Genomic DNA, 25,694 nt, shown 5'->3' on the forward strand with positions numbered 1-25,694 from the left:
TCCTCTATATGATATTCTACTTAGATATTTCCAATGTGTATCCATATTTTGTTTTATGGTACCCACTAAAAGTTGACCTTATGTTTTTTTCTTCTGTAACTTGTTTAACTAATAGGTTGATAATTCATTGATTTTACTTATCAATTTTACAGCATTTCCCATGTATCATGAGTTTTTTTTTTTTATTATGAGTATACTAATTTTCAGAAATATCAATACCAAAAATTAAAATCTGCAGACAGCCGAATTGTGTGGTACTTGTCAAACTTATAAAAAGAATATACCCTTCCAATGATTAAACAGAGGGTTTCTCTGAAAGTTGTTTCCTTGCTATACTCCAGTGATATTCTGTGTATTGCTTATTCTTTGGGCAGAGGGTCATCAAGCATATCTCATGAATCTGATGCCAAAATCACTAAATAAAGGAAAACCTGTATTATTAAAATTTTCCTTAAATATCCTTAAATTGTCCACAAATTATAACATACATGGCTTTGTGTATACAACTCTTTATCTGGATATATGTTTATAAATGTATAATGTTTATGGAAGTGTGTAATACATGGAAAAAAATATATATGCTAAGCACATTAAGTGGAATGGAAGGATAGAATTGTACGTACTAATTACATGTTTACTTTTGTTACTCTTTCCACATCACTTTGTTGAGTATGGTTGAATTAATATACATTAAATATATGTATAATGTAACTGTACTACTAGGTTTAATTGTTGTTATCTATGAAGTGTAATCATAAATTATATTAATAGAAGATACTATTTCTAAATAAATGGCTTTCATAAATACTATAATGAAAATAAAAGAGTAAAGTGGTCATACTCAGCTGATTAGCCGGATATGAGAGTGAAGAGCTTCACAATGGGATGGAATTTGCAGGACAGGGTACCTGAAATGAAAGAGGTACATGAAAAGGAAATTAGGAAATCTCTGTAGTGGTTCTCTTTGGTCTTTGGAGAAATGCTAAGTTGTGGAAGTACAGGGTGCAAGAACATGAGGACTGGCAAAAAACAGCTCCTGGGAAGATGAGAGCAAAATGTATACTCCAGAGGTTGCACATGCTTGGGAGGTATAGAAGTTCTGATCATCTACAATGGAGGGACCTCATTACTGTCAGTACTCTCAGTACTCTGAGAATTCAGTTAAGACCCTTGCTAAACTGCACCTTAGGAGCAGGGTTATTCTAGTCCTAGAGAAGGGACTACTTTAAACTTACCATAAAAACAAAAACAAAAAACATAAAAGCAAACTTTGAAAGGTTTAAATTGACTCACTTAGTAACAAAGCCAGAACAAAGCTGTTTAAAGGAAGATAACAAAATCCAGACAAATTATGTATGTATGTATGCCCAACATATAATAAAAAATATATACGTATAAAGAAGCAGAAAATGTGTCCAGTGACCAGAAAAAAAAATAGAAACAGTCCCAGAGATAACAAAAATAATATAATTAGCAGATGAAGACTTTAAAACAACTATTAAGAAATGTTTAGGGGTTTAAAGAAAATGATGAATAGTACGAGTGAGCAGACGGGAAACTTCCTAAGTGAAATGAAAAATTTAAAGAGAAAGATCCAAATGGAATTTCTAGAACTGAAAAACAGTATTTACAATGAAATTTACTAAATGGTCTTAATAGAAGATTGGACATTGCCGAAGAAAAAGTTAGTGAATATGAGGCAAGAAAGATAGAAAATAATCAAACTGAATAATAAAAAGAAAAAAAAAAACCTTGAAATCAAAGAGCCTCTGAGAAATCAAAGGTTGAATAATAGTAAACAGAACCTGTTGGACAGTATCAAGTGGCGTATCATATATGTTTTTGGAATCTCAGGAGGTTGGAGATGGGGGAAGTTTCAGAAATTTCCACTTGGTCTTCCCCACTCTGATAGCTCTTATGGCACAAAGGACTCGATGTGGCGATTACTCCAACTGCCAAGTATATCAATTCAAATTTTTACTCCAGGACTATGGAATTGACCACTTAGTGTTTGTATGGACCCAGTAAGCCCATTGTGAGCCAGACTTTAGCCAAAACCCCATTTATTACCTAGACCCTGTATACCCACATTCTAACAGAGGGGCCATGGTGTTGTACTGGGTAACTATATATCAATGGTAACTCCTTTCACCAGTGTATAGTCACCCAAGTAAATGACATATGCCCTTTTGCGGATGGGGCTATTGTTACAGAATTACTGTGGCGTTGTGGAGTCCTTTCTTTACCATCTGCCAGGGCCGCTGAGGCATTTCCACTTGGCTGAGTGTTGGCTATCACTTTTTCCAGGTTTCTAAGAGTCACCCCAACAGTGATTTTGTCTTATCTACTGGAGTGCTTGTTAGGATATTAAATCTCATGTCCCATGAATGTGACGCAAGGTCAGTGAATTAGAGCCACACCTTTTGCCAAGGACTTATTTGTGATCCACATACTAACCAGGGTGGTGTTTTGTTTGCTTACTGGTTAATGGATGAGCCAGTCCCAAATCCCCACCTTTGTGCCTATTTTCTTGGACAGCCCCTGGTTCCACCGGTGTTATTCCAGGTCCTGCAAGCAGCAGACACCAGGAGGACAAGGTAAAACTTGCAAGAAATTAAGGGACATACCTATAAGAGAAAATTGGAGGAAGCTGGAAGAAATTGGGAGAACCTTCAGATCATGATGCAGATATTTCCTCAAATGAAAGAGAAGGAAGGAAGACTGTGTGGACCTTTTTTTCTTTTCTCCCTTTTCCTTTAATGCAGTTCAATTTTGAGGAACATTTGGCACGACCGTTGGGAAGTCCTTGAGCCAGATTTGTCCATCTGAGGAATCCCGTCTTCCTGGAACAGGGCTGTCATGCTCAGTCATTAGCTAGGAGCAGCCTGTGGAAAATGTGGCCTTGGGTCAAATTCAGCAAAAAATAACAAAGCTCATCAGTTAAATTACATGCTTTGCAGTCAGATATTTGAGAAGTTCATTCTCAAGTTGCGTACCAACCATATCAACAATTACAAAAAAACTTACTGCCGTTGAGTTGATTCTGACTTGTAGAGACCCTATAGGACAGAGTTGAAATGCCCCATGGCGTTTATGAGATAGTTAATGTTATGTGTCAACGTGGCTAGGCCATGGTTCTAATTATTATGTAGTTATCCTCCATTTTGTGATCCGATGTTAGGAAAGTTTCCTTGGGGGTGTAGCCTGCGTCCAGTATATGGGGATGTTCTGGCGAAGCTTGTTCCTGTTCTATCCTGCATCTGATTCATCATCCTCTAACTTTGGATTCTTGGGACATGAGCCAGCAGCTTTCTGCCTGACCTGCCAATTTTGGGTTTGTCAGCCCCTGAAACCACATGAGTCAGGAGAAGCCTCCAGCCTGATGCCTGACCCATGGATATGGGACTTGTCAGCCTCCACAACTGCATGAGCCATTTCCTTGAAATAAAGCTCTCTCTCTCTATATATATATATATGTATGTACACTTTACTGGTTTTGCTCCTTTAGAGAACCCAACCTAAGACATTTGGTACCGAGAGTGGTTCTAGAGGAACAGTGTCTTAGGGATGAGTTTTCTGAATTGGTTCTCAAGTTTGGCTAGACTTAAATACACCGATGACTCTAATTCCAGTACAGAAGAGGACACTGCTAATCCAGTGTGAGGTGACAGTAGAAATATGTATAATATCACAACCATTGGATCAAATATGTATGAGAAACAAGGCTCTGGCTGGTCGTGTATTTGATGCCTTTCAGCATTTCTGTCAAACTGAAAAGTATAGGGAGGCTGGTTGGTTGGTGCTGCTATCACTAGACAAAATGGTGAAAGAAAGAGATGAGTTCAGGACTTCAGAGTCACAGCTCAAGTGCTGCATAAACGACCTCAGAGTTGCCACTTGTGTCCTGAAAGAAAGCCTTGTTTCTTGTAGTAACAGAGCTGATATTGCCAAAAACCAAATCCAGAGTCTTATCATAAAAGTGGTTGAATTAAATTAAAATGCCAGTTGAATTACCAATTGCCTTAGTTATCTAGTGCTGCTATAACAGAAATACCACAAGTGAATGGCATTAACAAAGAGAAATTTATTCTTCCACAGTCTGGGAGGCTAGAAGTCAAAATTCAGGGTGCTAGCTCCAGGGGAAGGCTTTCTATCTCTGTCAGCTCTCGGGAAAGGTCCTTGTCATCAACCTTCCCTGGTTAAGGAGCTTCTCAGCACAGGAACATGCTATTCTCCTGGCTCTTGTTTATTGTTGGTATGACGTCCCCGTGTCTCCCTGCTCACTTCTCTCTTTTATATCTCAAAAGAGATTGGCTTAAGACACAGCCTAATCTTGTAGATTGAGTCCTGCCTCATTACCATAACTGCCTCTAATCCTGCCTCATTAACATCATAGAGGTAGGATTTACAACACATAGGGAATTCACATCAGATGACAAAATGGTGGACAGTCACACAATACTGGGAATCATGGACTAGCCAAGTTAACACACATTTTGGGGGGACGCAATTCAATCCATAACACTAACCTCTAATGGTGTCTAAAGTTAAAGTGAGGACATGGATTGGGAAGAAATAGGATTCTGAAACTTGGGATGGGGACATATGGGCAGATAATCAGGAAGCTGGGGCCGTTGAGCCCCTAAATTCCATTGAATCACTCCTGCTGACAGAACCAGCCCTATTACTCTCATCTGAAGAGATTACTCCATCTTTGTCTTCTAAGCCACACTCCCCAGTAAAACCATAATCCTTTCCACCCCTATATGATGAGAGTAACACAGATGTGTCTGAAGAGTCTTTGTTTGAGAGATCGCCTGTTATGGTGCCCAGGGCATTGCCTGAGACAGATGCCTTACAAGACATTGCTTAATGTACCCAGGACCCATGCCCACAACCCATTTTTGCTTGTAGAACTGCAACTAGACTTAAGTCCCAGGGAGGCCCAAGAGGTGAAGTACAAAGTGTGACCCATGAGGAGATACACTATACTCGAAAAGAATGGCTTGATTTTTATAATATATACAAACAGAAACCTGGGGAGTATGTGTGGGAATGGCTATTAAGGGTGTAGGATAATGGTGCAAGGAAAATAAAGTTGGGTCAGTCTGAGCTTACTGATATGGGCTCACTAAGAACAGATTCTTCATTCAGTGTTTCAGCTTGAGAGGTTAGAAAAGGATCTAATAGATTGTTTAGTTGGTTCACTGAAGCATGGATTAAGTGGTGGCCTATACTAAAGCAAGTTAAAGTTCCAGAACTTCCTGTAGAAGAAAGTATCTAAAGGCTTAAGGAAATTGGCATGTTAGAGTAGAATGATCAGGTTGGACCCACAGACCCACCCATGGAATACTCAGAGAACACACCTTTCACCACAATGGTAAGGAACAAATATGTGAAGGGAGCCCCAGCATCCTTGAAGACTGCTGTGATTGCTATTTTATGTAAATCAGATTTGACAGTGGGAACTGCCCTAACTGAATTAAAACACCTAACTACAATGGGGCTGATTGGACCCCATGGTGGTAGGGGCCAAGTGGTGGCACTTAATCGCCAAATACGAGGTGGGCGTGGTTATCATAATGGATAGTAGAATTAAAGCAGTAATTGGAGTAGTCTGACCTGTGTGGAATTATGGGGTTGGCTACTTAGACATGATGTCCGTAGGAGTGAAATGGATGGAAAATTTACTAAATATTTACTTGATCTGATCAACAAGAAGAACTCTTGGTTGAGTGAATGGCATTCTAACTTGAATCACCAAGATAGAGTCACGTACCCTCAATCAATTCCCAGACTTGAGCCAGTTTACAAACCTACAACCTCTTGAATGAAGGGGAGGCAGGGCCCCCTTGAGGAAGGACCCCACTACACTGCTAAAAATTTATGCTGTTAATCTTTCAGCCTTCCCTAAAGGGATCTATGGCTTTTTAGCTTTTTACTAGAGCAACTGATTATTGGGTAAAAGAAATAAGCAGACTTTTCAGGGATTTCTGGACACTGGCTCTGAACTGACACTAATTCCAGGAGACCCAAAATGTCACTGTGGTCCACCAGCCAGAGTGGGGGAGTATGGAGGTCAGATTATTAATGGAGTCTTAGTGCAGGTCTGTCTTACAGTGGGCCCAGTGGGTCCCCAAACCTATCCTGTAATTATTTTCCCAGTCCCAGAATGCATAATTGGAATAGATGTACTCAGCAACTGGCAAAACACCCACATTGGATCCCTGACAAGTGGAATAAGGGCTATTATGGTAGGAAAAGGCAAGTTGAAGCCATTAGAACTGACCCTACCTGGGAAAATAGTAAACCGAAAGCAGTACCACATTCCTGGGGGGATTGCAGAGATTACTGCCACCATCAAGGACTTGAAGGATGAAGGGGTGGTGATTCTCACCACATCCCCATTGAACTCACCTATTTGGCCGGCGAAAAAAACAGATGGATCTTGGAGAATAACAGTGGATTATAGTAAACTTAACCAGGTGGTGAGTTCAATTGCAGCTGCTGTTCTAGATGTAGTTTCATTGCTTGAGCAAATTAATACATCTCCTGTTACATGGTATGGAGCTATTCATCTGGCTAATGCCTTTTTCTCCATACCTGTTCCAAAGTGCCACCAGAAGCAGTTTGCATTCAGCAGGCAAGGCCAGCAATACACCTTTACTGTACTACCTCAGTGGTATATCAACTCTCTAGCCTTATGTCATTATTTAGTCCGCAGGGAAGTTGATCGTCTTTCCCTTCCACAAGACATCACACTGGTCCATTACACTGATGATATTATGTTGAATGGAAGGTAAGGAAGAAGTATCAATGACTCTGGACTTATTGGTAAGACATTTGTGACCTAGAGGGTGGGAAATTAACCCAACAAAAGTTCAGGTCCCTTCCACGTCAGTGAAATTTCTAGGGGTCCAGTGGTGTAGGGCATTTTGAAATATTCCTTCTAAAGTGAAGGATAAGTTTTTCCATCTGTTCCCTTCCACAACTAAAAAGGGGCACAATGCCCGGTGGACCTCTTTGGATTTTGGAGGCAACACATCCCTTATGTGGCTGTGCTACTCCAGCCTGTTTATCAAGTGACTCGAAAAGCTGCTAGTTTTGAGTGGGGCCAAGAACAAGAGAAAGCTCTGCAACTGGTTCAGGCTGCTGTGCAAGCCTTTCTGCAACTTGGGCCATTTGATCCAGCTGATTTAATCGTGCTTGAAGTGTCAGTGAGAGATAGAGATGCTGTTTGGAGTCTTTGGCAGGCCCCTATTGGGGAATCACAGTGCAGACCCTTAGGATTTTAGAGCAAAGCCTTGCCATCCTCTGCAGATAACTACTCTCCATTTGAGAAACAGCTTTTGGCTTGTTACTGGGCTTAGTAGAGACTGAGTGCTTAACTAGGGGCCACCAAATCACCTTGTGGCCTGATCTGCCCAACACAAACTGGGTGTTGTCTGACTCACAGAGCCATAAAGTCACACGTGCACAGCAGCACTCCTGTATTAAATGGAAGTGGTATATACAAGGTTAGCCTCGAGCAGGACCTGAAGGTACAAGTAAGTCACACGAGGAAATGGTCCAAATGCTGTTGGCCTCAACTCCTGTCGTATTACCTTCCCTCTCCCAGTCTGCACCTATGGCTTCATGGGAAGTTCCTTATGATCAGTTGACTGAAGAAAACTCGTGCCTGGTTTACAGATAGTTCTGTGTGATATGCAGGCGCCATTCAAAATTGGACAGTGGCAGCACTGAAGCCCCTTTTTGGGAGCTCCCTGAAGGACAATTTTGAAGGTAAAACCTCCCAACGGACAGAACTTCGAGCAGTGCACCTGGTTGTTCACTTTGCTTAGAAAGAGAAGTGGCCAGGTGTGTGATTGTATACTGATTCATGGGTGGTAGCCAGTGGTTTGGCTGGATGGTCAGAGACTTGGAAGGAACATGATTGGAAAATTGGTGACAAGGAGGTATGAGGAAGAGGTATGTGGATACGCTTCTCTGAATGGGCCAAAGAAATGAAGATATTTGTGTCTCATGTGAATTCTCACCAAAGGGTGACCTTCGCAGAGGAGGATTTTAACAATCAAGTGAATAAGATGATGTGTTTTGTGGAAACCAGTCATCCTGTTTCCCCAGCCACTCCTGTCATTGCCCAACATGCTCATGAACGTAGTGGCCATGGTGGCAGGGATGGGGGTGTGCGTGGGCTCAGCAACATGGACTTCCACTCACCAAGGCTGACTTGGCTACAGCCACTGCCGAGTGCCCAGTCTGCCACCAGCAGAGACCAACACTGAGTCCCCAGTATGGCACCATTCCTTGGGGTGATTAGCCAGCACCTGGTGGCAGGTTGATTACATTGGACCGCCTCCATCGTGGAAAGGGCAATGTTGTGTTCTTACTGGAATAGACACTCTGGATATGGATTTGCCTTCCCTGCGCACAATGCTTCTACTATAACTATCATCTGTGGACTTACAGAATGCCTTCTCCACCATCATGGTATCCCACACAGCATTGCTTTGGATCAGGGGACTCACTTCACAGCAAATCAAGTGCGGCAATAGGCACATGCTTATGGAATTCACTGATCTTACCAATGTTCCCCATCATCCTGAAGCAGCTGGTTTTATAGAACAATGGAATGTCCTTCTAAAGACACAATCATGGCTCCAGCTAGGTGGCAACACTTTGCAGTGTTGGGGCAGCGTTCTCCAGGAGGCTTTGTATGCTTTAAACAAGTGTGCAATATATGGTGCTGTTTCTCCCATAGCCAGGATTCATGGTTCCAGGAATCAAGCAGTGGAAATGGGGGTGGCACCACTCACTACTACCTCTGGTGATCCACTTGCAAAAATCTTGCTTTCTGTCCCCAGTACCCTATGTTCTGTGGGTCTTGAGGTCTTAGTTCCTAAGAGAGGAATGCTCCCTCCTGGAGACACATCTCTGATTGCATTGAACTGGAAGTTAAGAATGCCACCCAGCCACTTTGGGCTCTCATGCCTCTGGATAAACAAAGAAGGGAGTTACCATATTGGCTAGTGTGACTGATCCTGATTACTAGGGGAAATCAGATTAATATTACATAATGGAGTTAAAAGGAGAATATGTGTTGAATACAGGAGATCCCTTAGTGCATCTCTTAGTAGTACTATACCCTGTGACTAAAATCAACGGAAAACTATAACAACTGAAATCCTACATGACTACTAATGGCCCAGACCCTTCAGGAATGAAGGTTTGGGTCACCCCACTAGGCAAAGAACCATGACCATCTGAGGTATTTGCTGAAGGCAAAGGGAGTACCTAGTGGGGTGGTGGAAAAAAGTAGTTCTAAATACCAGCTGTGAGCACATGACCATTTGTAGAAATGAAAACTGTAATTGTTATGAGTATTTCATCCTTGTTTTATTATACATGTATGCGTGTATCTGTTTGTCTGTCTGTCTATCTAATCTACAGGCATACCTTGTAAATATCACAGTTTCGGTTCCAGACCACTGCAATAAAGTGAATATCACAATAAAGCCAGTCACATGTATTTTTTGGTTTCCCAGTGTGTATGAAAGTTATGTTTACCCTGTATACTGTGATCTATTAATGGAGCCCTGGTGGCACAGTGGCTAACAGTTTGGCTGCTAATCAAAAGGTCAGCAGTTTAAATCCAGCAGCCACTCCTTGGAAATCCTATGGGGCAGTTCTACTCTGTCCTATAGGGTCCCCATGAGTCAGAATTGACTAGACTGCAGTGCGTTTGTTTTTGGTAGTCTATTAAGTGTGCAATAGCGTTATATCTATAAAAACAAAGTTGTCAGGTGCTGTTGAGTCAGCTCTGACTCGTAGTGACCCTATGCACAGCAGAACGAAACACTGCCCAGTCCTGAGCCATCTGCACAATCGTTATGTTTGAGCTCATTGTTGGCAGCCACTGTGCCAATCTATCTCGACGAGGCTCTTCCTCTTTTTCGATGACCCTCTACATTACCAAGCGTGATGTCCTTCTTCAGGGACTGGTGCCTCCTGATAACATGTCCAAAGCACGAGATGAAGTCTCATCATCCTCGCTTCAAAGGAACATTCTGATTGTACTTCTTCCAAGACAGACTTGTTTGTTCTGGCAGTCCATGGTATATTCAATATTTTTGCCAATACCATAATTCAAAGGCATCAGTTTTTCTTTGTTCTTCCTTATTCATTGTCCAGCTTTCACATGCATATGAGGCAATTGAACAATGTACATACCTTAGTAAAAAATACTGTATTGCTGAAAAATGCTAACCATCATCTGAGACTTCAGTGAGTTGTGATCTTTTTGCTGTTGGAGAATCTTACCTCGATGTTGATGGCTCCTGACTGATCAGGGTGGTGGTTGTCAAAGATGGGGTGGCTGTGGCAATTTCTTAAAACATGACAGCAATAAAGTTAGCCGTATCGATTCACTCTTCCTTTCACAAAAGATTTCTCTGTAGCATGTAATGCTGTTTAATAGCATTTTACCCACAGGACTTTTTTCAAAATTGGAGTCAATCCTCTCAAACCTGCTGCTTCTTTGTCAACTATGTTTATGTAATATTCTAAATCCTTTGTTGTCATTTCAACAATGTTCACTAGTAGATTCCATCTGAATAAACCACTTTCTTTGCTAATCCATAAGAAACAACTCCTCATTTGTTAAAGTTTTATCATGAGATTGCAGCAGTTCAGTCATATCTTCAGGCTCCACTTCTAATTCTAGTTCTTTCGTTGTTTCTACCACATCTGCAGTTACTTCCTCCACTTAAGTCTTGAACCCCTCAAAATCATCCAGGAGGGTTGGAATCAACTTCTTCCAAACTCTGTTAATATTGATATTTTGACCTCCTCCCATGAATCACTAATGTTCTTAATAGCATCTAGAATGGTAAATCTTTCCAGAGGTTTTCAATTTACTTCACCCAGATCCATCAGAGGAATCACTATCTATGGCAGCTATAGCCTTATGAAATGTATTTCTTAAATAATAAGACTTGAAAGTCAAAATTAGTCCTTGATTTGTGGGCTACAGAATGGATGTTGGGTTGGCAGGCATGAAAACAACATTAATCTCCTTGTACATCTCCATCAGAGCTCATGGGTGATCAGGTGCATTGTCAGTAAGCAGTAATATTTTGAAAGGAATCTTTTTTTCTGAGCAGTAGGTCTGAACAGTGGGATTAAAATATTCAGTAAACCATGTTGTATACCGATGTGCTGTCTTTCAGGTTTTGTTCTGTAGAGCACAGGCAGAGTAGATTTACCATAATTCTGAAGGGCCCTGGGATTTGTGGAATGGTGAATGAGCATTGGCTTCAACTTAAAGTCACCAGCTGCATTAGCCCCTAACAAGTGAGTCAGCCTGTCCTTTGAAGCTTTTTGAAGCCAAGCATTGAATTCTCCTCTCTAACTGTGAAAGTCCTAGATGGCATCTTCTTCCAATATAAGGCTGTTTCATCTACATTGAAAATTTGTTGTTTAGTGTAGCCACCTTCATCAGTTAGCTAGATCTTCTGGATAACTTGCTTCAGCTTCTACATCAGCACTTGCTTCTTCACCTTGCACTTTTATGTTATGGAGATGGCTTCTTTCCTTAAAACTCATGAACCAACCTCTGCTAGCTTCAAACTTTTCTTCTGCAGCTTCCCCACCTCTCCGCCTTCATAGAATTGAAGAGAGTTAGAGCCTTGCTTTGGATTAGACTTTGGCTTAAGGGAATGTTGTGGCTAATTTTGATCTTCTATCCAGACCACTAAAACTTTCTCCATATCAGCAATAAGGCTGTTTCCCTTATTATCCGTGTGTTCACTGGGGTAGCATTTAATTTCCTTCAAGGACTTTTCCTTTGCATTCACAGCTTGGCTGTTTGGTGCAAGATACCTAGCTTTCAGCCTGTCTCGGCTATCAACATGCCTTCCTCACTAAGCTTAGTTGTTTCTAGCTTTTGATTTAAAGTGAGAGACATACAAGACTTCCTTTCACTTGAACACTTAGAGGCCATTGTAGGGTTATTAATTTGCTTAATTTCAATATCATCCTGTCTCAGGGAATAGGGAGGCCCGAGGAGAGGGAGAGAAGTGAGTAACGGCCAGTCAGTGGAGCAGTCAGAACACACACAACACTTATCGGTTAAGTTTGCTGTCTTATATGGGTGTGGTTCTTGGTGCACCCATATAAGTAGTAACTTCAAAGATCACTGATCACAGAGCACTGTAACCAAAACCAAAACCAAATCCATTGCCATGAAGTCAATTCTGACTCATAGTGACTCTATAGGACAGAGTAGAACTGCCCCATATGGTTTACAAGGAGCGGCTGGTGGATTCAAACTGTCAACCTTTTAGTTAGTAGCCTTAGGTCTTAATTACTGTGCCACCAGTATTCCATCACCATAACAAATATACTAATAATGGAAAAGTTTGAATATATCTCAAGTATTTTTGTTTTCTTTCCTCCCTTATCTCATTACTTATAAAATATAAGATATAGAAAGGGCTAGTGTGTTTTCAATTGTACCCATGTTAGTTGTATTATGTTAGGTGCAATATGACTTTATAATTGCCTTTATTAGAGATTATGTATGGTTTAAGGACATATATACGGTATGCAAGTTGTCAATGTATACAGGTGCCAAATTGTCAAGGGGTAGACTATGATGGTGAATGTTATGTGTCAGCTTGGCTAGGACATGATTCTCAGTATTATGTAATTATCCTCCACTTTGCGATCTGATGTTAGAGGAGTTTCTTTGGGGTGTAGCCTACATCCGTTATGTATGGAAGTTCTAGCAAAGCTTGCACCCACACAGTCCTGCATCTGAGTCATCATCCTCTGACCTCTGGTTCTTGGGATGTGAGCCAGCAGCCTTCCCCCTGACCTGCAGTTCTTGGGATTTGGCAGCTCCCACAACCCAGTGAGCCAGCAACCTTCTGCCTGACCTGCTAATTTTGAGTTCGTTGGCTCCTGCAACCATGTGAGTCAGGAGAAGCCTCCAGCCTGCTGCCTGACCCACGAATTTGGGACTTGCTAGCCTCCACAACTGTGTGAGCCATTTCCTTGAAATAAATCTCTCTCTATATATTTATATATATAATTTACTGGTTTTGCTTCTCTAGAGAACCTAGCCTAAAACATTTCCAAGGATGTAAATCTTTACAGAAGCAGAGTGCCACCTTTTTCTTCAATGCAGTGACTGGTGGGTTCTATCCCCTGACCTTTTGGTTAGTAGCTGAGCACTTAACCACTGGGCACCAGAGCTCCTGAATCAATAATTATAGTAAATACAAATGGGCTAAACACTTCAGTTAAAAGGCAGATGAGACTGGATTAAGAAGCAAGAACCAAATATATGCTATTTACTGAAGACACGCTTTAAATATAAAACATGTTATTGTTAGGTACCATCGAGTTGGTTCCAACTCATAGCGACCCTGTGTACAACAGAAGGAAACGCTGCCCTGTCCTGTGCCATCCTCACAATCGTTGCTGTGTTTGAGCCTGTTGTTGTAGCGACTGTGTCGATCTATCTTGTTTAGGGTCTTCCTCTTTTTGGCTGACCCTCTAAAAGTAAAATATGGTGCAAGACATGCCGCGCCAACCCTAAGTGTCATAAAGCTCTGGTAGACATACTAGTATGAGGTAAATTAGACTTTAGGATCAATATTACCAGAGCAAAGAGGCAGCATTTCATATTGATAAAAGGGTCAATTCATCAGAAAGACATAATATTAAATACACATGAGCTTCAAAATATATGAAACAAAATCTGATAAAACTGAAAGGATAAAATAGATATTTCCACAGTTATAATTGGAGATTTTTAACACTCTTCTTGTAGTCAATGTTAGAAAAAAAAAATGGCATACATTTTCTAAGTCTATAGAAGACTTGTACAGCATTATCAATCAATTAAGCCTAGTGGCATTTCTTAAATTCTATTTGGACTTTTCAAGGGCATATGGAACCTTCTCCAAAATGGATTATATGTTGGACCATAAGACAAGTCTCTATAGATTTCAAAGGATTGATGACATACAAAGTATGTTCTCTGACCACAACCAAATTAAATTTGAAATCAATAACAAAAGATCTCTGGAAAATTCCCAAATATGCCAAAATTAAGTAACACACTTCTAAATAACCCACAGGTCAAAGAAAGAAATTAGAAAATATTTTTAACTGAACGATTGAAAATGCAGCATATCAACGCTTGTGGAATGTAGCGAAAATAATGCTTACCATGAAGTTTAAATCTTTAAATGCTTATATTAGAAAAGAAAAATGTTTTAAAATATCTACTCTTTCACCTTAGAAACAGAAAAAGAGCTAATTAAATATAAAGAAAGAAAAAAATGAGATAATTCAAATAAGAACAAAAATCAATAAAATAGCAAATAGAAAAACATAACAGAAAATCAACAAATTCAAATGTTGGTTATTTGAAAAGATAATACAATTGATAAACTCTAACTAGACTGATCATCATCAAATGTTGACAAGGAGGTGGAGGTAGAGTAACCAGGACTTTCATATATTGCTGTTGGAAGTATAAATTGCAACACAACAATTCCACTCCTAGGTATCTCTACCTAATAGAAATGAAGATAGATGACCAAAACATGACTCATACAAGACTGTTCATAACAACCTTATTCATTATAACCCCAAACTGAAAACACCTCTGCTGTTCATCAACAGTATATTGACTAAACACATCGTAGGAGCTTTATAAAAGGGAACACTACTCAAATGAAAAGGAATGAAGTACTGATATATATTCAACAATATATACAAATCTAAGAAACATTATGTGGGGTGAAAGAAGCCAGTCTAAAAAGAGAATATATTCAGTGATTATAAATATATGAAGTTCTAGAATCTTCTTGGGTGCTGGAAACGTTCTATATTTTGATAACAATGTGGTTTACACAGGTGTGTGTATTTCTCAAAACTCTTTGAAATGTAACGCTTGAGACCTACAGTCTACTCTTTGTGAATTATACTTCAATAAAAAAGTAAAGAAGTATTGAAGGTATTTTCAAATAAAACAATTTTAAATGTGTTTATATCATGAGCTGTTTTTTTCTATGAGATATCTAAAATATTTTATACTTAAATTTTCTTAATGTAAGGTTAATCAAACTAGTTTTCAAGACCATCCTGTAGTTTATATTGATGTGAATGACACTCTTCTGTTTAATCATCTAGTTTGAAGCCCTTGTCTTTTTGAAAACTTTTTCTGAATTGATTAAAGGAACTGTAATTTTTTTTAATCTCAGTGAATAGCGGCAATCTTCTGAGTACATACTTGAGTACAGCAAAACGTGGTAGTAGGAAATGGAGAACTAGTTAACTGAAGACAAATGTAAATCCCTCCCCACCGTCCCCACAGCAGATTGTATTGAAGTGTCATGCCAAATAATATTTTTTGTACTTCTTGGCTCTGGTGTATTGACCTTTATATGGTTATTCATTTTTTATTCCAATACAAAAAAACAAAACAACAGAAAAAGGTTTAGATATTAGATGGAAATTACCGATTTAACTCAATTGCCCTTTAAGATGTGATTGCCCTTTTATTTTTCATAGGTTGAAGTTACATTATGCATCTTATGAGCCAACGATAAGGGTGTTACATGAGAAGCACCACACTTTACTGAAGGAGAAAATGCTGACCTCCTTGGAAAGAGACAGAGCACTTGGGCAGGTAAAGAGACAGTCTCAAAATGATTTTTAAACCATTTTTAAAAATAACGTAAGTAGAAATATTAGTTTTGTGTATGATATAAATTTTTAAAAGTTTCCACCAATTTTCATGTTTCAAAAAGGACTCATTGGAAAACATTCAGAAAAGTATTTTATTCATTTTAAGCCTATAAAAAGTGTTATTAAAGATTAATTAAAACATGAATTTATAGGGTACGGTTAAAGTGTAGTTAGTGGAAAAACTCAAGCATTGAGATCAAACAAATTTGGGCTTCAGTGCCAGCTTTGACAGCTATAACCATTAACCTTAGTCAAGTTACTTAAACAATTAGAGCTTAGATTTGTCATATATCAAATATAGCCGCAAAGACCTCCTTTTTAAGATCGTTGTGAAACTTCCATGAGATAACGAATAAAACTTACTGCAATTCTCCTGAACTGAGTATTTGACAAGTCTTATTACTGATTTGATTCTTACTCATTTTTTGCTAATGGATGACACCCTTTAGGTGTCATAGGCCTTGGCCAAGGGAAATGGTGAAGGTGAAGAAACTTTAGCAGGCATAGAATTCAAGAAAAATAAAAAAAAAAAATTATGGGACACGTTAAAAATCTGTAACAGTTTACTAGAAAGTGTAAAATGACAGCTTTTTTAAACATTTTTTGTGTCTGTTTTCTGGAAATTGTCGGTTTTGGCCAAACTTTCATTAGCTAAAAAAACTTGCATGATAGTAATACTCTTTCTTGAATAATTCTCTTGCTAAGATGTATGTAAAAATGGCTTGGGGGAGATGTCTGATTTCCTCCAACCCCAAGATCAACAGCCCAAGGCTGATTCCTCTGAGGTGGAGGTCAGACACACCTCCTCTCTCTGCCATCTCTACTAATTCTGACATCAACTGTCGCTCCCACAGTACTCTCTGCTGGGTTTAACAATTCATTGCAGTGGCCACACAGAACTCACAGACCATACTCACAATTATGGGGTTCATTAGGGAAGTAACAGTTACAATTCAGGCTCAAGAACAGGATACAGTTCTTCCATCAGGATAGCCTCTCCCCAGCTGTGCTCGCAGGCACACCTATCCCTGGCCCTCAGCCTCTGCCCAAAGACACTCAGCTTTCTCTTTCCATGGGCCAGGAAGCCCACTGCGCCATCTGCCGCTGGCTGGCTGCTGCTGGGTCTCTCCTGCTGGTCTCTCCTTCCTTGGTGGTGGTGGGCTCCTCCTCTCTGCTCTGGAATTGGCTCTCTTTTAAGGCAAATCTGTCAAATCCCCTTGGTATGCCACAGTTACCCTATCACACAATCAGTTGGGTGGGAGTTACAAGACCATGGCTAGAAAAGCCACGCACAAAAGTAATTAATTGGACCACAACATGCTTTAAACAAGTTTATTTCGTCTTTTGTGGAGTGAAATTCTTAGCTACTAAAATGCAAAATATCATTTGTCTTCATGCCTCTTGTGCTTGAATTTTAATTTTGTATTCTTGGATGTTTGAATTGTATTACAAATAATACTGCATAAAACGAGTTTAATAATAATTTACATTTTATGGTATTATATTTCAATTCTTCAGAATTTCATCTCCTCGCTCCTTTTTTATTGAACCTGTCAAACCCTCTGAGAAGAGGTACACTACATCCCAGAGTACTGGGGGCTAGATTCAGGCCTGCTTCTTCTTCTTATTCCTACTACAGGCCCAGCTTAGACGTTTGCTGCCCATCTTAAACTCTCTTTAGTTCCCCTGATCCATGCTTATCTCCCTATTATCCTTCCCAGGGAGGGTTCATTAATCACCTGGCCATACATTCCCAAGTGACTGTACATACTTGGTATCTTGACAGACCACACAGGCTCATCTTTCACTCTTCAAGGATCCCTGGGCCTTCCAGGCATCCATGCTGGCAAGTACCTATACTCCCCTCCAGATCATTTATTTCTACTTCTGCTCTCTGTCTAGCCTCTGATGTGCTGTGTCATTAGGGCTAAGTAAACTTCCTATAAAGACTTTCAGTTCTCCTGTCTAAAAAATGAAGGGAATTCCTGAGGTTAAATCAAAGGCCATATTGAGAACATGTTTAGGCCACACACAATCTCTGAACTTCCAGTTGTTCGTCATTGCTTTAATCGAAAGAACTAAGGATTCGGAGTGGTGTGTGAGTCTCAACTGTGCTATAAAGTAGCCATGTAAACATTCTGTCCATTTTACATATCTGTCTGTTTTGTCTCTTACACAGGGATACAATTACTTGCTTTATGATTGATACAGATCCAAAATGAAAACATGTTAAAAGGTTAAAAGTACTCTCTCTATGAGGCAGGGTTAAATTTTACATACTACTATGCAGATGTGCAAGGAACTGAAATTTTATTATCTGCAGCTGATTTTATTTTGTCCTTGTCCTGCTGAAGGCAAAAGAAAACATAACCTACTTGTTAAAGACTATCCAGATCTTTCTGGGTTAAAACAGTATCTTTGGTTTAAAACAGGATGTTTGAATGTTGAATGTTATGTTAACTGACTAGTTAAAAAAAATTTCTATTTGTGTTAATTTTCTCCCTTCAGTTGGATCCTCTTCTTATTCTTCCCCAGATGGTTCCTGGTATAGGGGACACTTATGTGTCCGTATGGCCTGTGGTATACTTGCTATCCTCTTGGTCTTCACTTTCCAATGTAGTTTGAGTGGTTTGGTCATATTCCTGGTACTGAGGTGCATGGTTCTGGGTGGTTCTTTTGGGTGCAAACCTAATACACCTTGCTAAGTCCCAGACCCCTGTCATAGCAACTGTTTGTGAGGTCCTTAGCATCTATGGCCTCATTGACCCTAGTCCTCTTTATCGTCCAGTACTTCAAATGTTAACAATTCCATGTACCCTACTGAGGCTTGTAGAGACTTTTGATTTCCCTATACTACAAATACAAGCCCTGGACAATTTGGAAATAACTTAAGGTCCATCTACATAGTCACACTTCCTTTGTTCAATTCTTAACCACTACCTGGAAGGTACTGTATTTTTTTTTTTTTTTAACACAGTACAGAATATGAAGATCTCTTTAAGGGGCTATTCCCCGAGATGCTAGGAGAAAGTTCACTGTATACTTGGAGTATCCCCAAATAATCTGACTTTATGTGTCTTTTGATTCCAACTAGCCCACTTTGATTTTTACCTTAGGAGATGATTCAGGATCCTTATATCTGACTTCATGCTTCCCCTTCTCTCTCTCAGGCACAAAACCCTTTGTACTTCTTTGTTTTATTGGATGGCATATATTCCTGTCTTCTTCTACATTTTGGGTCACTCTGTATCCATATTTGTCCCAGACAGTCCTGATTTATGCCTGTTGTCACAGGTTAATTATTAATAGCTTCCACTTTCACCCTAAAAAAAAGGTACCAATTTGGAAAATAAATTATATGGTTACTTTACTAATGGGAGAATTCTAAAGGTTTATTTTTTCACATGAAAAATGTTGTCTTTAGGATTTAGAAATACTTTTCCTCTCTCAATCAAATATGCTGTTCAATATGGTAGATTCACTATGATTTGAGAAAGTCAGCTTTGAGTAGGAGATATCATTGATATAACCACTGGGCTGCCACCATAGGTTTCACTGTGAATAATGCTAATACTGGGAATTAGATGCTGTTGTAGAATATTTTATAGATGCCAGTGCAAATTGATGTAGCAGCCACCTTCCTCAGGATGAAAACCGTACTGTACATGGTTCCTCATATTAAATTTTTTATTTTTATTCAAAATTCAAAATAGGTACACATGATTGATAGACTCTATGCAATAATATCAGTATTCTAGTTAGAAGAAGGTTTGGGTAAGGATCTTATACCTGGAGTGGAAGGTGGAAGACTCATAATTCTCTAAATATAAGGTGTTCCAAGTTGCTGGGTGGCCAAAATGACTGTCAGATATCCCTTACACCAGTCTAACTCTAGGATCAATTAGTATAGTCTCCAAATTAGAGAATGTTGTTCCAATCCTACAGCTTTTTAGGTGTGTCCTTGGGGAACAAGCCAAGGTTACCACTTAATGAACTGAACCTGTTCAGGTACCCTGCATGAAAAGAATGATTTATTGGCCAACCAATCCTTTTTTTTTCCCTGTTGGAGCATATTTTTCAGGCATATCCTGGTTGTACAGCCATTAATTAGCTTTTTAACTTGAATCTATTAGTATATCATGAAACCATAGAATGAATTTATTCAAAACACTAGTGAAGTGATAACATATTAAAAAATATATGAAGTTTCTCTTTACAAACTGGAAATTGATCCAAAATTGGAGATCAGATACCAATTTTTATGCTTATTTTTGTAGTATGTTTTTGTTTTTAGTCTTTGACATAGTTATACTCTGAGGGTTCAATTCTAACCAAAACTTTTAGGATATGAGTTAAAAGCAGTAAGAAGCATCTTATATTTATTATGGGATTCCTAATCATCATTTCCATAAAAAATCTTATCTTAATGAACACTTTTCTAACTATGATTTTCTGTAAGCATTATACCTATGGCCATCAAGTCAATTCTGACTTATTAGTGACCCTATAGGACAGGGTAGAACTGCCTCATAGGGTTTCCAAGGAACAGCTGGTGGATTTGAATTGCCAGCCTTTTGGTTAACAGCTGTATCACTTAACCACTATACCATCAGGGCTCCTTAAGCATTATAGGCCTCTCTAATACTTTGAACAAAGGGTTAGAACTTAGAAACCATTTTTAATGCTCGTCAGGTTTTATACAAAAAAGTGAAAGTATACTATTAAATCACAAAAATCTGATAAAAGTCTGTACTCTCATTTTATTAGATAATAAACAACGAGTGCAATTGTTATGAACTTATTTAAAATTTAGAGAAACCTGTTATTTTGTTTTCAGTTTTACAAAATTATTTAAAGTATTGTCCAGTGATCCTGGGTTTGGGCCCTATGATCCAAAAAAAATTAAAATATAATTTGTTAGTATACACGCTGTCTTAGGCGAGGTTTTCTGGAGAAGCAAAACCAGTAAAGCATATAAACCTCTCTCTCTCTTTCTCTCTGTATATATATATATATATATATATATATAGATTATATAAAGAAAATGTCTCACGTGGTTGTAGAGACTGGAACATCCCAAATGTGTGAGTCAGGCTAGAGGCGTCTCCTGATTTCACGTGCGTAGCCACAGGGGCTGGTGAACCCAAGATCAGCAGGTCAGACAGCAGGGTTCTAAACCCAGCTTGAATTTCTGGCAGTTCCCTGTTGATATACTGCTGCAACCATTTTTGAATGATCTTCAGCAAAATTGTACTTGTGCATGATATTAATGATATTGTTCGATAATTTACACATTCAGTTGAATCACTTTTCTTTGGAATGGGCACAAATATGGATCTCTTCCAGTGAGTTGGCCAGGTAGCTGTCTTCCAAATTTCTTGGCATAGACAAGTGAGCACTTCTATTTGCATCCATTTGTTGAAACATCTCAATTCCTGGACCCTTGTTTTTCAAAAGTGCCTTAAGCATAGCTTGGACTTTTTCCTTCAGTACTGTCAGTTCTTGAACATATGCTGCCTCCTGAAATGGATGAACATTGACCAATTCTTTTAGGTATGAAGACTCTGTGTATTCCTTCCATCTTATCTTGATGCTTCCTGCGTCGTTTAATATTTTGCCTGTGGAATCCTTCAATATTGCAGCTTGAGTCTTGAATGTTTTCTTTAGTTCTTTCAGCTTGAGAAGTGCTGAGAGTATTCTTCCCTTTTGGTTTTCTAACTCCAGGTCTTTGCACATGTCATTATAATCCTTTGTCTTCTCAAGCCACCTTTTGAAATATTCTGTGCAGCTCTTTTACTGCATTGTTTCTTCCATTCACTTCAGCTACTCTGTGTTTAAGAGCAAGTTTCAGAGTCTTCTGACATCCATTTTGGTCTTTTCTGTATTTCCTGTCTTTTTAATGACCTTTTGTTTTCTTCATGTATGATGTCCTTGATGTCATTCCACAACTCGTCTGGTCTTCGGTCATTAATGTTTAGTGTGTCAAATCTATTCTTGAGATAGTATCTATATTCAGGTAGGATATATATAGTCAAGGTTGTACTTTGACTCTCATGAACTTGTTTTAATATTCTTCAGCTTCAACTGGAACTTGCATGTGAGCAGTTTGTGGTCTGTTCAGCAGTCAGCCCCTGGCCTTGTTCTGATTAGTGATATTGAGCTTTTTCATTGTCACTTTCCACACATGTAGTCTATTCGAGTCCTGTGTATTCCATCTGGTGTAGTTCACATGTGTAGTTGCCCTTTATGTGGTTGAAAAAAGGTATTTCCAATGAATTTGTTGTTGCAAAATTCTATCTTGCGATATCCGGCATTTTTTCTACCACCAAGGCCATATTTTCCAACTATTGATCCTTTTTTCTTTCCAACTCTCACATGCCAATCAGCAGTAATCATCAGTGCATCTTGATTGCATTAATGATCAGTTTCAGACAGCAGACATTGGTAAAAATCTTCAGTTTCTTTATCTTTGGCTTTGGTGTGTAAATTTGAATATTATATTAACTGGTCTTCTTTGTAGGCATATGAATATTATCCTATCACTGACAGTGTTGTACTTCAGGATAGATCTTGAAATGTTCTTTTTGATGATGAATGGGACACCATTCCTCTTCAATTTGTCATTCCCTGCATAGTAGACCATATGATTATCTGATTCAAAATGCCCAATACCAGTCCATTTCAGCTCACTAATGCCTAGAATATCTATCTTCCAGCGTTCCATTTCATTTCGACAACTTCCAATTTTCCTAGATTGATACTTTGTACATTCCACCTTCTGATTATTTATGGATGTTTGCAGCTGTTTCTTCCCTTCTGAGTTGTATCTCATCAGCAAATGAAGGTCCCAAAACTTCACTCCATGCATGTCATTAAGGTTGACCGTACTTTGAGGGAGCAGCTCTTCCCCAGTCATATTTTGAGCACCTTCCAACCTGAGGGGCTTATCTTCCAGCACTGTATCAGACAATGTTCTGCTATATAAGGTTTTCACTGGCCAATTTTTTTTTAAGAAGTAAATCGCCAGGTCTTTCTTCCTAGTCTGTTTTAGCCTGGAAGCTCTACTGAAACCTGTCCACTATATATTACCCTGCTGGTATTTGAAATACGGGTGGCATAGCTTCCAGCTTCACAGCAACACACAAGCCACCACTGTGTGCCAAACTGACAGATGTGTATTGGATTCTAGGGGTAGAATGGGAGTATATAAGATGAGCCTGGAACATCCTATTGTGCCAGAAAGTGAGGAAGTGCTCATAAAAACATGCAGACAAACAAACAAAACAACAAGCAAATGAAACTGAAACAGAAAAAACAAGAAAACCCGATAAAACAGTGGGGTATGTTGAGGGCAGGGCTTAAAACCTGTTTAGTTTCTACCCCTGCTGAGAATTTGCATTTCTAACAAGTTCCTGGGAAGTTATATACAAGAGTCACCTGGAAATCTAGTTAAACTGTGGATTCTGATTCAGTATTTCTGGGTTGGAAATGCAGATTCTCAGCAAGGCTTGGAATAGGAATAAGCCGTTTCAAAACCCTGGTTGAGGGACACTGGTACTCTGTAGCCACCTGTAGAGCAGAGGACCAGCACCCAAATTTTGGTTCAAGTGTTGAGACTGATGATACAATACATACACCAAGAGGGCATGACAAGTTTTATTACTTTTATAATTGTGGAAAGTAAGGCTGGCCTCCCAAACAGGTTCCAAGTGGCTTAAGAGAGATCAAAGAAAGGAGACTGGTTCAGAGTTTTTATTGTGGTTAGGGGTTGGGGCCAAGGTAAGATTTCTCATATGCAGAGAGGGGCTTGCATGGTTTGCTTGTCCCACCAGAGCCAGAAGAGGGAGCATTCAGACTTTCTGACCAGCTTGATGAGATTTGGGTCATAAAGGGAAGAAAGGGGGGTGAGCCTTAAAAGCTGTTAATCATCAAACATCAAAAAATAGGGTCATACTCCTCATTACGGGAACCAACCTGAAAGAGCTCCCAGTGGTTAAAGATGGAACAATTTGAACAACAAAATAAATAATGTGGTATTGGATTATAACCTAAAGTATAAAATAAATATCTATATATCCATAACGATACTAATAAATGATTGGATAAATAAATGAGGGAGAAGACACAAATCTTTCTGCAAAAGAATTCCAAATAATTTATGTGGATATGCCTTCTCTCAAGGAGGTAGAGTTTAACACCTCACCCCTTAAGTGTTGGCTGTCCTTAATGACTTGCTTGCAAAAGTACGGTGAAAACAGATGGGGTGGAAGGAGTAATTTTACAGTGGCGAAACCTGGCAAACACTATCTCAGTCATGTAATCAAGGTTAACATCATCAGTGGTAAGTCATGTGGGAGCATGTACTCTTGATGTCATGGGATAGTAATGGCACTTCTCTAGGGTCTTCCCCTCCCCCCCCAAACAATAAATCTAATCTAACCATGAGAAAAATATCTGACAAACCACACTGAAAGATATTCTGCAAAATACTACCCTACCTGTACCTTACCCTACAAGAAAAGTCTGAGAAACTGCCCCAATCTATAGGAGGCTAAGGCGGCATGATGCCTAAATGGAAAGTAGTAACCTGAATGGGATTCTGGAACAGAAAAGGAATGTTAGTGAAAATTAATAAAGTCTGAATAAAATATGGACTTTCGTTAATAATAATACATCAATATTGGTTCATTACTAGTGACAGATGTATCATGGTAGTAGTATAAGATGTTAGCAATAGAGAAAATGGGGTGTGGGGTATACAGGAACTCTGTACTGTACTTGTAAAATTCTGTAAATCTTTAACTATTCTAAGTAAGAAGTTTAACTTCAAAAATTTGCGATCTATTTGACCTCCAGGAATAGATATAAATATGTCGTTTCTTTCCCCCTAGGCATTTTATGAATACTAACCTATAGATTATAATTTATTATCTGTTCTTTTCCATTAATAAATGTTTCTTCTGAGTGATAGCAGGAACAAAATGTATGTATCTGAATATAATTAAACAGGTGGTATTTTGTGTTGGTATAATCATATGCAATGAGTGATGAGATATCTTTCTTAAGGTTGAATTTTAAATTTAAGTCTGTTGTATGGGAAATATAGGTAAATGTTACATTACCACTAACAAATGTTCTTAATTATAAAACATGTTTAATAAAACAGGAAGTGGCTGTGGCTGGAAAAATGAGCTAAGAGTTTTGGGAATAAAAATAGCTTCTTCATACTTTACTTCCCAAGTAAGATTTACTTATTATTTTATAAAAATAAAGATAAATTAAGTTGTTGTGAAACAATTTGCACAGAGGAGAATCCTCTCTCAAAATAGAATACTGAATAATTGTCATTCAAAATGTGCAGTGCTTATTCTTGATTCAGGAACCTATGTAGTGAAATAAATGTTTCAGAGGCATGTCCATAATAGATACTTCATAATTGCTCATGAAATTGAATTTAAAATAGTTATGTTTTCCATTTGTTAAAATTTGCTTGAATTTTAAAAATTGATATGAATTAATTTGAGAGATTAATAATTTTGATATTTTACGATCAGTATTTAAACACTGCATTTTATTTAACCTTTTTTGAGTCATTTTGTAAATAAACTCGTATGTCTGTATTTTATTATTTAGATATCTGGACTTGAAGCAACATTGCGTCACATGGAAATTGGGCGTAGTTACACTGTTCCTGAAATCAGAGGTAAAAGTAAAATGTGATGAAACCCTAATATTCTAAGGATATTTAAATATGAATAACTAGCACAGAAGCTTCTTCAAAAATTAAACTTTTAATGAAAATATTAAGATTATATATGATATTGTATAGATTAGTTTTAGAGAAAAATATTAATCATCAATAGTGGGAGGACTTCTGCTTCTGGCCATAATGGAGTACCTGGTACCAGAGTAGCCTTCTCTCCATAAAC

The 25,694-nt window shown here is 38.7% G+C and overlaps 1 protein-coding gene across 1 annotated transcript in view; it reads left to right on the plus strand.

The window, feature by feature from the left end:
* SPAG16 (sperm associated antigen 16) overlaps positions 1–25,694 on the plus strand; it is a 999,944-nt gene that overhangs the window by 48,325 nt on the left and 925,925 nt on the right. The window contains exons 7-8 of the mRNA XM_004376284.2: positions 15,589–15,706; positions 25,399–25,468. Of these exons, the coding sequence (XP_004376341.1) occupies positions 15,589–15,706; positions 25,399–25,468 (188 nt within the window). The remainder of the gene's footprint in view (positions 1–15,588; positions 15,707–25,398; positions 25,469–25,694) is intronic.

This window comes from Trichechus manatus, unplaced genomic scaffold, assembly GCF_000243295.1.
Source record: "Trichechus manatus latirostris isolate Lorelei unplaced genomic scaffold, TriManLat1.0 scaffold00041, whole genome shotgun sequence".
In the NCBI taxonomy this organism is placed as follows: domain Eukaryota; kingdom Metazoa; phylum Chordata; class Mammalia; order Sirenia; family Trichechidae; genus Trichechus; species Trichechus manatus.